The sequence below is a fragment of the Haemorhous mexicanus genome, chromosome 2, assembly GCF_027477595.1.
Source record: "Haemorhous mexicanus isolate bHaeMex1 chromosome 2, bHaeMex1.pri, whole genome shotgun sequence".
In the NCBI taxonomy this organism is placed as follows: Eukaryota; Metazoa; Chordata; class Aves; order Passeriformes; family Fringillidae; genus Haemorhous; species Haemorhous mexicanus.
Window position 1 is genome coordinate 2,809,441 of NC_082342.1, and position 15,158 is coordinate 2,824,598.

The following is a 15,158-nucleotide window of genomic DNA, read 5'->3' on the forward strand; positions in this document are numbered from 1 at the left end:
CTTAAAAAGAAGACAAAAATGACTTAGGAGAGCATAAAAGCAGCAAGTATGGATCTATGGGTTCCCATGGAGCTGGCTACAGCAGGGAAGTTCAGCCTGCTAAGCACTTTGTGTTTTGGCTCTGGCACTGGTTTGTGGGATTCAAGTGGAATTGCTGAAGGATGTTTGTTCCACACAAATCCTGTCTGCTTCTCCCAAATTGATTTTAGGAATTTGAATTCAGGATAAATTCCTCCTCCTGGAAAAAAAGAAAAAAAAATTGCTACTTCTTAATCTTTTGTGATCCGGGTGAAATGTGAAAATGCAGTTCAGAGGACGTGATCAGCCTGGAATGAACATGAAAAAGTAGATTCTCCACTCTGTTAAAGGAGGATTTCAATACTTAGATTATGGCTCAGTACTAGAAAGCATATTTTGCTGGAAGTTCAGCAAAATCAAAAGCAGAATGAATTTTTAGAAATTCATGTTAATTAAAACCTTTATTTTTCTTTAATTTTCTTCTCTTTTTTAAAATATTTTTTTTCTCCTGACTACTGAAAGTTCTTTTGCAGAAATGAAAACCCAGATAGAAAGGGCATTGGCTGAAGCAGGCAAATTGTAATGCCTATAAAGTGCAGCTAGTTTTATATGAACAATAAAACCTTCAGAGGATTCAGCCGATACTAAATTGTTGAGATCAGCTCTAGAGCCTTTTTATTAGGATAGCAAATGTTGAACTTATAAACAGATTTTATTTACATGTTAAGATAAAAGGCTGTTTATTAGTAAAAGATTTTTTTTGAAATGACAGTTACAACCTCCAGTGTGTGATCTGTAAAATACAATCTGATGAATTTTAGCCAAAGCCATGGAAGAGAAGCATTTGGAGTGGGAAGTCAACCCAAAAGAAAATAATTCTTAAAAATTGCATGGCTTTCAGTGAGTCCAGGAAACCCAGACCGGGTCTTGGAACAACTTATGGATCTGGGTGGTCTAAAATTGAACCAGTGTTCAAGAATCTGAAGTAATTATTATTTTTTTATGTGTGTGTTTAACATTGATACTATTTCCACGTTGTGGGTGGTGTGTGAACCTATGGTATGCAATCAGTTGTCATGTCTAACCCTGATCAATGCACATAAAAAATTTATGCTATTTTGCAGTTTAGATTTTCCCTTTTTATTCATTTTCATTTTCAAAGAAATGTGGTGAAAAGTAATGTGTATGGGAGCAATTTTCAAATGGAGAACTTACCAAATAATGATGCCAAAGAGTCTGAATAGTGCTGATGGTTATTCCCAGCCACGAGTACCAGCAGCTCCTTGTACTTTAATGCATCCCAGCACCCTTTTAGACTTTCTTATCAAAATGTTGGGAAAGTCTAAAGTCAGAGTTCTGCAGAGTCTGGTAATGATAATACCTCAGCATTATAACAAACAGGTACTGCTGCTATTTTGCTCTGAATTTCCCACTGAATATATTTCATTGCTTACACTGTAGTAGCAGATCAAAACCATCTGCTGCCTTGCCACCAGTCCTCCTCCAGTGGAGGAGAAAATCTCAGCTGGTTTTCCATGAGGCCAGGGTGCTCCAAGGCAGGAGAACCACGGCTGCAATCCAGCTGCTGCTGTCGGTGCGGGGCCAGACCTTTGCTGGATTAAATGGAAACCTCACTCTTTGCCAAGAGCTGAACAGAGATAAACTCAGTTTGCTTCTCTCCCTCCCCTCTCCCCCTGCCCCCTCTGCAGCTCCATCCCCCATCACAGTCATAAGGAAGGACAGGACGTCCAGGAACAGCGTGTCCCTCTCCTGGCAGGAGCCTGAGCATCCCAACGGGATCATCTTGGACTACGAGGTCAAATACTATGAAAAGGTGGGAAGGTCAAAGGGGAGGGGTTTGCTCAGCACTGCTGGGATGAAATCATTGCATCTTGCCTGTGTTAAGGATTCAGAAACACTCAGGTTTGTACAGTCTGCCTCAACAGCACTGAGTGTTGGAATTGCTCGAATTTTGGGGATGAGAACATCAGGAAATGCAAAGTGAAATCATTGTGTCGTCTACCGTCTAGGTTAAAAGAGACCTTCAAGATCTCTTGATCCTTGGCTCTTGATTTCTTCAAGACCATTGAGTCCAACCCAGCTCCAACACCTCAACTAAACCCTGGCACCCAGTGCCACATCCAGGCTTTGTTAAACACATCCAGGGATGGTGACTTCACCACCTCCCTGGGCAGCCATGCCAGAACTTTATCCAGAACTTTCTGTAAAAAACTTTTTACTAATATCCAACCTATATTTCCCTTGGTGCAACTTGAGACTGGGACCTCTGGTTCTGTCAGTGCTGCCTGCAGAAAGAGCCCAGCCCCAGCTGAGCACAGCCACCTTTCAGGAGCTGTAGGGTGATAAGGTCACCCCTGAGTCTCCTCTTCTCCAGCCTAAACACCCCCAGCTCCCTCAGTTGTTCCTCATAGGGAATCCCCAAGCACACCAAAGAAACACAAAGAAATGCAATCAATATGTAATTCCTTTCTTTTCCTATTTTCTCAACTAAAATTTTCTTATCATGCTGTTCTATCATGCTGTCAGTGTCCATCCATTTACCCACATGCTGGTGGCACTTCCCTGTAGCATGAGCATCTTTTACATGAAAATTATGTGGAAATATATTGGCTGGCCTACTGGGCTGGTTTGCACTGTGAAAGTTGTTTCTGTGAATAACTGAATTATTCATAAATTGTAAGCAAATGACTACAAATGAAAGAAAATCTACCTTTGTCTTTTTATTGACATTTTCTTTTATTTATGACTGTTTATTTAGACATTTTATAGAGATCTGTATTTAGAAAAAAAAATAAAATCTTGATAATAGAATGTTTTTAGGAGGTCTTACCGGTAGAATTGAAAAGATCATAAATTGCTGTGGACAATAAGGAGTGTGGTATTAGCCATTTTTTGATAGATCTATTGATAGCTCTATTTGATATATTGCTCCTGGAATGAACAAACTTTGAAAAAAATGCCAGAACTCTGATTTAATTGAGCATTAGCTAACAGTCTTCATATCTAATAATCAGGCTTATATTTCATACATACCAGAGAAGATGTGGTGATAATATCCTCTAAGAAATGATGCTAAAAATACTCTATCAGTATTCAGTTAATCTTTAGAAATTATTTTTTTTCATAGAGCTTTGGAGGGGGACAATGTAGTGTTGGTAGTTCATACCTGATCTTCGGATGAAGAAAGAGGATCAGAAGGCTGAATGCTGAAAAGATTTCTCCCAAATTTATGTAATCTGATTTTGGGAAGAGTTTTTTTGGTGAGCACTTGAACCTTCAAATACCTTGGTAAAAATCTAAACACACCTCGTGCTGGTCATAATGGGAGAAAAAGAAATCATCCAAAACATTTCAACTCAGTCTCACTTAATGAAGCAACATCCATGGACTTCCACATTGGTTTTTTTCTAAATTTCAGTTGGGACAGGATCAGTTTCAGTCATCCCCAGGAAAGCTGGGCTCCATCACAAGTAACAGGGACTTGGAAAGACGCATGCCAACACCCCAAATATCCCCCTCTTCTTCCTTCTATCCCAGCATTACAAGCTGAGCATGGTGCCATGTGGGATGGGATATCCGTGTGCTCAGCTGGGATCCACTGTCCTGGCTCTGTCACCCCCCAAATCCTTGCTCACCCCCAGCCTCCTGTTTGGAAAGGTGTAAGAGGCCTTGACACTGCAACCTCTGCCCAGCAACAACAAAAATATCTCTGTATTATCAAACCTGTCTGTTTTCAGTGCAATTCCCCAAGCTGCAGCTGGATATTGTGAAGAAAATTAATTCCACCCCAGCCAAAAACAGCACAGGTGATCTCTTGGGTTTTACTTGCCCCAAAGGGAGAGATTTTTTTCCCCCACTGTGCACATTCAGTTAATTTTAATTTAATCACCAACAAGTTTTATTTGTGTTGGTTTGGGATGTCTTGATCATTTTTATACATCGAAATTGGGGTTTTCTCTTCAAGAAAATTGCCATGCATTGCTGCTTTATGCACAGGCAGAGCACGCAGCCCCTATTCCCACCGGGTGTATCCACTCTCAGGGAGCACTTGGTTGTCAGAAGACAGCTTTATAAGACAACCCACCAGGCTTAGGAGGCTGATCTTGCACATGTGTTTCTCCCCTTTGAAGTCTGTGATCAAGAGTTCACATGCACCAGACAGTTTTCTTAAACCAGGGAGCCAAGTGCTTGACAATGGGAGCCAGACCATTTAGAGCAAAAGGCTTTTAAAAAGCCAACCTTTCTGGCACCAGCGTTTTTAATGTGTGTTCTGCAGGCCCTTGGGGAGTCAGAAGCCTATTCCTCAGGGTTTATGTGGGGAAAAAAAAATTAAAAAGCAAATCTGTTGTCAGGAGACTTGAATCTGTGTATTTTTAAGCTTTGCCAATAGGTTCAAAACTAATTCTCTGGTAAACTTACCTGGGGCCAGAGCAGCTCATGCAGAATTGTAGCTCTTCATTCTTCCACCAAACACCTTTGGAAGATGCTGCTTTTCAGTCTGGGATCTCTGAGCATGCTTCCTTCCCTCCTCTTTTAAAAGGAGAGGTTTCTTTTCAAACTGGTCCAGTCCATTTGATTTTTCTGCTTCAGAAATTATCTTGGTTGTGCTCATCAGAAAATCCTCGGCTATTAAATGGAAACAAACCCTTGAGAGTTAGCAAATCTAGGTATTTCTCCTGACAAGTCATACCTGATTGCTCGTAGATGGTTTATGTTCAACCACCCTTTTTCATCCTGCTTGTTTTCACTTGATGTCATTTGTGGTCTCTTAGAAATTAAAAAAGCATTCATCATAAAGAAATTAAAAGCTAGAGCATTAATAGAGCAATGCAGGTCAGCCCAATTCTGTCATGCATCTTGTTCTTGGCATTATTTTGCTAAGCTGGGCTTAAGGTATTTAGGATATTACAAGAGATTTGGAATAAAAAATACAATGTCATGTATATAAATTGTAATGTCTTGTAGTTTTTTCTGATGGATTATTGTCATAAAATATGTGAAATATATTCAGTTTCTCAAGGGCAGTTAATTAACCTGCTCATTTGAGTTTTTTTCACCAGTTATTGCAATTGTGTAGCCAAAAGAGCAGAGCTTTATATGTGTCTAAAGAAATCAGTAACTACAGCTTTAGGAAACTATTTCAACTGTTTCCAACTATTTCTTGGAATTAATCAGAATGGCCTGGGTTGAAAGATGCCTTTAAGATCATCCCGTTACAACCCCCTGCTATAGGCAGGGATAATTTCCATTATTCCAGGTCGTCCAAAGTCCCATCCAACCAGGCTTTGAACACTTCATAGCATGATGAACTGAGTGGCAGTTTTTCAAAAGCAGTGTTTGGAATAGAATTGTATTTTTTGAAAAAAAAATTTAGAGCTTTATTATGAAGCCTCAATCACTACTTATTCAAAACATTTAAAAGACACAAAATCTTCTTTCAGAGGGAGATCATATGGAATTTTTAGGCATTTATTTTATGGTAAGGCATAACATTTTATGTTAAGTTAATAGTACTAAATGACACCTCAGTTTAGTTCATCCATATAATGCTGTGCTGAATTTTAAGTGTCTCATCCATCAAAGTGCATAAATAACAAAGCCATGTTTTTCCCTTGCACAGGCCCTATTCTTGTTTCCTCCTTGTCCTTGTTCACATAATCATGTTCTCTTGAAGGAGTATCTTGTCATGTGAAGGTACAGAAAAAAGCCATCTCTTAAACACCACTCAGAAACTATTAATTGTTTCAACTAAACATGTGGCTTACAATTAAATCACATACTCTTTATTAAGATGGAGTCTTCTGCAAACAGTGAATGAAATTCAGCTGCAGGCTCAGGTTGCTAAAATAGATTTGCTTTTGCCATCATAGGAATTATGTGATCAGTGGTTACAGCCAACACAGAACTCTGCACTTTGAGGCTGAAAAAGTGCATTTTATTCCAATGCACTTTGTTGCTTTTGATTTTGAACTCTAATTATTCTGGCTTTAAGTGCAGGTAGACCACGAATACTCCACAAGACTTGTAGGAAATGTCATATCCGTGCAGAGCTCACTTCTGGCAATAAGGGAAGCAGTATCAGAACTGTGGCCTCCTCCCAGAAATGTGTACTCAGATTTTGGCCTCTCAAGTGAACATGAAGCTGATGGAAAAATATTTTTCCTTCTATAATATAAGCATTTTCTGTGCTTATCTGGAAAAGGGCAAACCTTTCACCCTTCCTGGTATCAATTTAAAATGTCTCCAAAGTATGTTTTTTGTAAAACCAAGTGTAAAATTATAAAATGTCACTTGCAAATGAGACACTAACAGCAGTAGGATTTGCTTCCCAGCAAAGGTTGTGTCTGGTAAACTATGCAGAAATATTCAGGGAGAAATTGCTTTGTGCATCCAAGTTCAAATTTATCCTCAGAGTGTTTGGTTGAAGTTCTGCTTGGCAAGGACTGACTCTCCTTTTTGTGTATTCCTTCTGCTTATGGCAGCTCTAGTGCTCTATCTCTGAAGTTTTGCTTTATCCCCAAGAAAGATAAACTTGGGCTTTTATGTGGTGTTGCACTGATTTGATTACTGCTAACATAAAAAATGACTTACAAAATATGTGCGTAAAAAGCTTCCCATAAACTGAGATACCATGACATCCTCCATACCATTGTTTTAAAGGTTTATTTTCCAAGTTCCAATGTGGATTATTAACAGACAGGGCCATGACTGTGTTTTCCCTTGCACGTATATATCTGCACCAGAAGGAAATGTTTGCATTTCATAAAAGCAGCCTGAAGTGAGATCAAAATGAATGTCCAGTCATAGCATACACAAAAGATGTTGTGTTTTAAAGACAAGATTATTATGTCTTTGAAATTAAAATACTTGCCTACATCCAACTGAATGGTGAGATAAGGAAAGCCTGCAAATTATAATACTAGGCCTTTGTTAGTTCAAAAATAAATAATTTTACACAATCATGTTAGCTCTTTACAGTGTCTTCCTGTAAATTTGCTCCCCTGAATTTAGAACAGAGAACTTTTAAAAGAAGTATTGGGAAACTCTGAGGAGGTCCAATGCTGATTTCCCTTTTTCTTTTACTGTGCAAAGAAAATGGGCCATGGTCAACATTTTTATAGTCATTCTTTGAAGACTGGGTCCAGCTCACACTACCTGAGGTTTAGATTCTGGATGGTAACTTGTAGGCACTTAGCTGCTTTTTCTGTTTTCTTAATTTATTTTTTTCCTTTTTTCCTTTCATTGTGATTTCTCATGAGCATAATGTTGAATAGTACATGGAGATTCTGGCAATTTTCCTAACCATGGTGTAAATGTTTCTGTGTCTGTATATCAAAGTACTGCCAAGAACAGGGCACTTAGGCTTCTTTAGCACCAAAGTGAGCAGTTTCTGATGTTCACCTACTACCCTAGAATATCCTGACTCTATTCCTGCAGACAGCAGAGCAAACACACTAAAACAACTCCAGTCGCTTGAACTTTACACGTGGAGGTGAAATGGCAATGAGTGTGTTGGGTGTTTTCCAACCCCTGAGCTCGTGCATTGGCACTGCAGAGTTGTCAGAGTGGAAATGTCAGCCCCTCAGCAGCTAATGCAATGCCACGAGACACGATGAGGATTAGGTGAGATGCTCTGCATCCGACGTGCCCGCGCTGGGCTGCCGCTTTCAGCCCGGCGGGATTCAATGGCTGCAGTGTTCTGCACGGTGCTCAAAGCAAAAGGACATCCCATCCAATCCCCACCACCTCCAGAATAAAAAAAAAGTTCATGCTGGGGAACCTAAACAATTGAGATTCTCACAGTTTCCCACATGTGTGGCTGCTGGCCAAGAGGTTTTTTTTTTTTTCCTGAGACAGTTCCAGCTGCCATATTTAGGAAGCCAAAAATGCTCTTTTGGTGCAAGATGGCTTTAGTAAAATAAGCAGTACCTCAGCCCCCAAATGCATGCTTAGATGTTGAGATTATGTGCTTACAGTGGGACAGAGACATACTTTTATCAGGATTAGCTTTTTACACAGTGTGAAGTGTATCCAAACTTAGCAAATTACAAACCAGTCCTCCTCTTATTTAATATAAAAAACATGATGTCAGACATAGGTGACTCTTAAGCATAGAGGGTTTATGAACATAGTCCAGGATTGAGTTCAGTGTGGCTTTGTCCAAATGAGGATGGACACAACTATCTCATAGTTTTTATAGCATAATAGAAAACCAGCTAAATCTGCCTTTTTGCTGAGCTGAGGAGCCCGAGTGGGGTTTCCCTTCTGACTGTTATAGAGGTAACCACTGTCTTGTAAAATGTGAGGCAGTAAAAACTGCATCCTGCAACAGCTCTGCAGGGCCCTAAAATGTCTAAGTTGGCCTGTTACAACTTCCAGTTCAGTGAAGTAGGCAAATCTGATTTATGGTTTTTTAAGTAATCTTTTAATAATTTTCTTGCTGTATTACAGACCACGGACAAAATGATGTGAAACAATTTAATAAAATGTCATAAACTCATCATGACTAGTATTCCATTTACAGCACAATACCATAGCAAATCTGATGATTTAAGGTATCTTGTTAAAAGGTAGTGCATTTTCAATCTTGTTAAAGGATGGAAAATGAATGTTTGCTCAAGCATTTAGGCTAGAAATATTCAAAAATACACCAGTGGTCTCCAGGACATTTGTAGTAATTTAGTACCAACCACCTTTTTTTTTTTTTGGGTGTGGTTTTAATCTGATAATGTCTTTTTTCAAAAGCAGGAACAAGAGACAAGCTATACAATTCTGAGAGCCAAGGGAACCAACGTGACCATCAGTGGCCTCAAGCCTGACACCACCTATGTCTTCCAAATCCGAGCCAGGACTGCAGCTGGATACGGGACCAGCAGCCGCAAGTTTGAGTTTGAGACCAGCCCAGACTGTATGTATTTGTTCAAAAGGTTTTTGCTGACACCCTGCCCAGTTCCTGACTGATCTCAATGGCTGCTTTCACTCCTTCTCTAGCTGAGGAAATGTGTCTCATAACTATTTATGATGTGTCTTTCTTGGTAGCACTGCTGGGTAACTTTATGTTTTATCATTAAACTTGAAACAGGCTGTAAAGAAAGTTCTATCCCAGAACTATCACAGGTGGTGTTTTCTTCCATCCCCTGCCCTACTTCTACCTCAGGCCAGAATTGATACCTTGCAAGACTGTGGCTCTTGCTGAGGGAGGAGGTGTGATAGTAGAACAAAGAGTAGTGTCTTTCTACTTTCAAATCTTTCACCCTGATTCTGAGTATATTTGAGATATGTTATATATTTCATCCCCTGTTCTTCCTTCTCCACCCCAGCTCTTATTTTGAAAGGCAAACAAGCTTCATATTTAGAAAGAGGAGTTACATATTGCTGTTATGGTGACTTGCAGCTTTGGTGTTCTAGTTGAAACTAGAGCTCAAGTTAGGACAATTACAGCAAGCAGGGAGCAATCATTTGCAGAGATAAAAAAATTTAACAGCTTAGAGGTTAATGAGTTTTCTCTGCAAAGTAATGCTACCAGAAGAAGGGGAAATTGAAAAAGTAGGAATATGGAAGGAGACAGAGGTGCACATCTCAAAAATAAGCATAAAAATTTCCCAGATGACCAACAAATGGCATAAGTTTGTAGCTGTGTTACCCCGTTATCATAACTAGGTGCAGCTGTGGGTGTGTAACAGGCACAGATGGGAATGCTGTGACCCTAAACAGAGGCTCTCTAACCTGTCTGGGCCAGAAATGGTAGCTGGACATTGGTTCTCACACTAAAAGTCCAAAGTCATCCTGTCACTTTGTAACAGTTCATTTTGTAAAGTTCTGTGCTCAGGGTCTACAGGGAGATACCCAAAATAAAGCAGAAAATAGCCCCTTTTTTTCCCTTGTAGACATCTGTGCCTGCATGCCCTGGCTTTCCTCAACCTTCATGTGGATATTGTCAGGCTTAACTGGGAAGCTTAGCTCCTAAAAGCACTTTCTATCATACAGAAGGTGAAGTGAAGGTGATGATTTTGGGATTTCATGCCAAGGAAGTGTTCCTTACATGACATAAAGTATGTATGGCATACATGGCATGTATGTTTGTATTTATTTATATGTTTATATATTAGCATCAGTTTCCCAGCAGTTGCTAAAATTAGCAAAAGTAAAAAACTGAGAGTAGCAGGAACAGCTTTGGTAAATTGGCAAAGATGGCTGGAGTCTTTTCTTTCCTTGTATTTATTTGTTTGATGAAAAATTGTGTCCTGGATTAAATATCTGCCAGGAGACCAAATGCTATATAACGATGCCTGTCCCCTATGTGCATGTAAATTCTGATGTCACCAATGTGATGTGTGTGTGTGTGAGGGTATTTACATGTTTCTGTGTTGCCTTTGCAGCCTTCTCCATCTCCAGTGAGAACAGCCAGGTGGTGCTGATTGCCATTTCAGCAGCAGTGGCCATCATCCTCCTCACAGTGGTGGTGTATGTCTTGATTGGGAGGTGAGTCCGGTGTCTGATTTGCACATTTTCTCCTGCTGCCACATCCCAGGGGGGCCCTGGTGACAGTGGCACGTGGGGTGTGATGGTGTGGTTGTTTTTTAATCCTTTGTCTGCTGCCCAGGAGCTCCAAGCACTGCTCACAGTCAGTAATGAGCCCGCTCACGTTAGCAGCCCAAATCATGCAGCAGTTGTTAAAAAATGCTATAAACACATTCTCAGGCAATTGTAAAATTAAACTGTAGGGGTCAAAAATCAACAAATCCTCTCATTAGCCAATTTCCTCAAATTCCCTGAGAACATCACATGCCTCTATAGGGCACAGAGAATGTAAATATCATTAAACTTTCAAACAGGCTTTTAATTGTGCAGGGAAAACATTCTATTCTGTTTCCACCTGCAGTTAACACATAAAATTCTCTGTATTAATTTTTTTTTCTCTTTACTTTTAGATTCTGTGGATACAAAAAATCTAAACATGGCACTGATGAGAAAAGGCTGCATTTTGGGAATGGCCATTGTAAGTTTCTGAAGCCTTTTAATGCTTCCAGTTCTGTTGAATTCCTCCCCTAGGTAACTGATATTTTTCAATTAAAAAAAAAAAAAAAGAGCCATACCTCACTTAAACCAAGGTGAAATTAGGAAGAGAATTATCCCTTCTCTTGTGGGTAAGGGGATTTTCCCCAAACAATTATTCTTTGTTTCAACTTCTGTCATCTGTGTTCAGGTTAGTAATGAGCAAAACATCTCTGTCTAAGTTCAAACAATGCATGTGGTTGGAATTGTGGTATTGATCCTGTTGTGCAGCACTGAAATCCAGAGTACAACTGCAGTTTCCTCGTTAAATAAAGTCTAAGAAATATATTTTCCTTTCCCAAAGGAAAATATAAATAAATAAATAAATAAAACCCGTCTTGATGAACACTAAAGCTGCTGTGATAATTGGTTGCTTGACAAAGTTCACCTACAAATAATAGTAATAATCTGATTCTGGATCCTCTTTGGAATATACTTAATTTTGTTAACACTTTTCCATAGCAGAGCTGTGGATCCTGGAGGTTGGTTCACAGGCAAAGCTCCATCCATACACCCTTTAAAACAGGAAAAAAATGAATTTTGGAGCAGGAGAAGCTGAGGGGGAAAGAAGGTGATAGCCTAATTCCTGATCAGGAATGGGAGGATTACTTGGTTGGCTTTTCATTTAATCACTCTACTTTGGATTTTTATATCCTTACAGGCAAAGACAATGCCCCTCATAGACATCAAGACAAGAAAATCCTTTTTTTCACCCACATAATTCTTGATGTCTAATGAGACTGTGTTTAATAAGAAGCAGTAATTCATCTTTGAAACTGTTTCAGCTGCAGATGAGTGTCCTGCTATACCATGTAAACCATGGTTGAACCATGTATTTCTGTTGTTTAGCATGTTGTAACATTAATATCTGTGGGGTCTTTTGCACACTACAGTAGCACTTTATTGTTTGCAGGAAAAGAGCTGCTGGTACCATAATCAGGTGGCCCCTCCCCAAATATAAGTGAATTAACATTTTAATGAGGGATTTACCTGCAGTAGCTGGAAATTAGAGCTGCTTCCAATCCTCATGACAATGGAATAGCTGTTCTCTGACTGCTCAAATTATTATTCTTTAAAGTTTCCTGCCTCTCCTTATCTCCAGAGAGCCAAGAGCAGGAATATCCACAATTTCTGTCTCCTTCCCCAGCGCTGTCAGGGGATAGACAAGCTGCAGCCCAACAACTGCTAACCAACTATTCTCAAAAAAAATCTCTAAGGTTACATGTGGCCCATAGAATTAATGCTTCATCATCCAAATTTAATGAGGTTATAAAATAAAAGCAGCCAGTAAAATAAGTGTCACAGACAAATAACAGGTCAGAATTTGCTCTCCTTACTCCCATACAATGGAAAGTTGCAATCACTATTCTTAAACATGGCAGTGCTGTTAAATTCCTGTGGATTAAATTGCTTTTAATTTGGCTTTAGATATTTATGTACTGTTTTCTGAGCAGGGCCATGCTGATTCACTGTGCAGTAAGAGCCAATCATGGACCTGGTATGTCTGTTAGAGGTTCCTGAAAATTATTTAGTATGGATTTTGCAGATATTTATCTGTTAGAATTTGTAAGTATGTACCTGTGTGGCTGTTGAAGTTTTCAATATACCAAATTACAGTCATTCCCAAAGAGTAAGAAAATTGCTCCTATGGACTAAAAAAGGACAAAGTAACTTCCATGGCTGTCGTAAACTTTCAGCATCTTACACACAGCAGCTGGTTTATTTCAGTCAGTTTATTCTGAATTACTTTTAAAAAGGCTCCAGCCATGAGCTATTCCCTGCAGCCTTATTACAAATCCTATAATATTACTTCAAAGGAACAAAAATGTTTCACCTCCTCAGATCCTCTCCCTTTGCCTCCTCTGGCTGGGCCTTTTTATTTTTTTGCTACCTTTAGGGCAATTTGTGCTGTTAAAATGAAAATGTAAATTATTATGTTTGCACAGAATGAGCTGTAAAGTAGTGCAGCTTAACACATGTGCACGTGTTTATTATCTGTATTTCATGACAGAACCCAGTTACTGCACAGGCTGCCCTTAATTATTGGTGTGAAGGGATTATTCTCCTTGCAGCCACCATCACCTGATCTTGGGAACCTCTGGGGTCAGCATTAAAAATCCCAAGCCAAAAACCCCACAGTGCAGGAGCTTTTAATTGTTATTTTTATTGGGGATGTGAGGGGGCCTGTAATGTACATTCAGCATGGACGGGAAGGAGCATTTACAAGATTTTTAACCAACAGCAATATACAGCCAATTACTTTTTGTTTTACTTGCAGGTAATTCTGTAATCATCAGGCTCTTGAAGGAAACACAGTTGCCTTGTAATGCTGTGCACACGCAGCCCTTGTGTTGGGAGCATGGCTCTTACTTTGCTTTGTTTTCAAGGCAATTAGCTTGGGAACTCAGTTTTATCATTTTTTTGTTTGTTGCTGTGTTACCCAGTTATCATAACTGGTGTGATTATATTCTGAGGCCAATAAACCCCCATAAAATTGAGGGGTTTTTTCTTTTTATACATACACTTTGCATTGCTTCATAAAACAATTTTGTGCTCTCATGGTCCAAAGGTTTATTCCCCCCATCTTTGCAACCCCAGCAAAAAAAGGTTTAACTATTTTAGCAGTGAAAAAAATGCTGCTATATAATAATGCTAAGCTGGAAAGGATATTACTGAGTGGGTCAGAGAAGTGTTTGTTGAAGGAGTTAATATCTTTTACAAGACCTTCTTGTACAGTTAGGGAAAGCTGGAATACATGTCTGGAAATGTAGGGTTTGTGTCAGAAGCAGAAAACTTCGAGCTGGGTATTTCACTTTTTTGTTAATAAAACATATTCCTGTTGTAAAATGAGTACAAAAGAGGCAGGCACAGAAGGGACTGGGTGCAAAAACAAGCCAGGCTTTGAGCTGGGCAGGGAGAATGAGGCTGTGCTTTGCTTTCAGCATTTTTGTTGGAGGCAAAGGTTAGGAATATCTCTTCCAGCAATCCCTAGCCAGGAAATTCTAGAGGTGCCCAAAATAATAACATGGATGTATGGGGAGCAAAGCTCCTGAACCAACCTTTGTTCAGAACAATTATCTGCCATCCTTGAATGTTCTGGCAGAGAGATTGAGGCAGGGGCACATTTTTTTCATGTATGAGTTTCTTATTATGCATCTTGTTGATGGATTTAGGGGAAAAAAAAAACCTGGAGTTAATCTGATTTCTTAATATATTCCTAAGAACTTGTCAGGTTGACTGTAGCAACACATTTAGTTCCTTGCCCCTTTTTTGTTACTTTAGAAGGGTCAATTTAAGGCAGCATCTAAACATTGCCTTAAAATGCAGATATTTGAAATGGATTGTCACACTTCTCTGCAGGACATTAGTGTCTGGCTTCACACTGTACAAAGATTCTGAGGACCCACAAAAACCAGTTTGGTTTCTTCCTTCCTCTTCCTTCTGTTGATTTGGTTTCTGTTGTCTCATGAGCTTTATTTCAAGTCTAAGTAACATTTTCTCTCTGAATTTGTCTTTACACAGTAAAGCTCCCAGGTCTGAGAACCTATGTAGATCCACACACATATGAGGATCCCAACCAAGCTGTGCATGAATTTGCCAAGGAACTGGATGCTTCCAATATATCCATTGATAAAGTAGTTGGAGCAGGTAATGACCACCAGATATACTGAACTAAAGATAGATTTTTGCTGTGTTTATACTGTTTCATGTCTTTAGGCTCATAGTTGTGACTGGAAATAAAATGTTCTAGAAAGCCTTCAAATTAGTGGGTCATATTTACAGCTGATTTCAGTGCAAAGTTAAGGGCACACAATTTTCTACTTCTTTTTTTTTCCTCAAAGTAAAGAGACAGCAAGACAGCTTCTCAAAGGACACCAACCCATCCTTGAGTGCACCACTGTTGGAAGGGAAAAGATCGTTCTGCCTCACTTCTATGTTTCTCTTTAACATCTGTCAGCACAGAAAATGTTATCAACTGTGAAGATGTTTTCTTTTTTTTCTTCTCTTTCCCCATAAAAGGACTCTTGACTATTATGCCTTGAGTGAAACCACAGATTCATTTC

The 15,158-nt window shown here is 39.3% G+C and overlaps 1 protein-coding gene across 4 annotated transcripts in view; it reads left to right on the forward strand.

Moving 5' to 3' along the window:
• The window catches only part of EPHA3 (EPH receptor A3), a 176,508-nt gene that overhangs the window by 125,106 nt on the left and 36,244 nt on the right, over positions 1–15,158 (forward strand). For 2 of the 4 annotated variants that reach the window (XM_059871604.1, XM_059871617.1), the window contains exons 6-10: positions 1,728–1,852; positions 8,785–8,947; positions 10,419–10,521; positions 10,971–11,038; positions 14,617–14,742. In XM_059871604.1, coding sequence (XP_059727587.1) covers positions 1,728–1,852; positions 8,785–8,947; positions 10,419–10,521; positions 10,971–11,038; positions 14,617–14,742 — 585 coding nt within the window. The remainder of the gene's footprint in view (positions 1–1,727; positions 1,853–8,784; positions 8,948–10,418; positions 10,522–10,970; positions 11,039–14,616; positions 14,743–15,158) is intronic. The other 2 variants (XM_059871610.1, XM_059871627.1) reach the window with 1 other exon arrangement.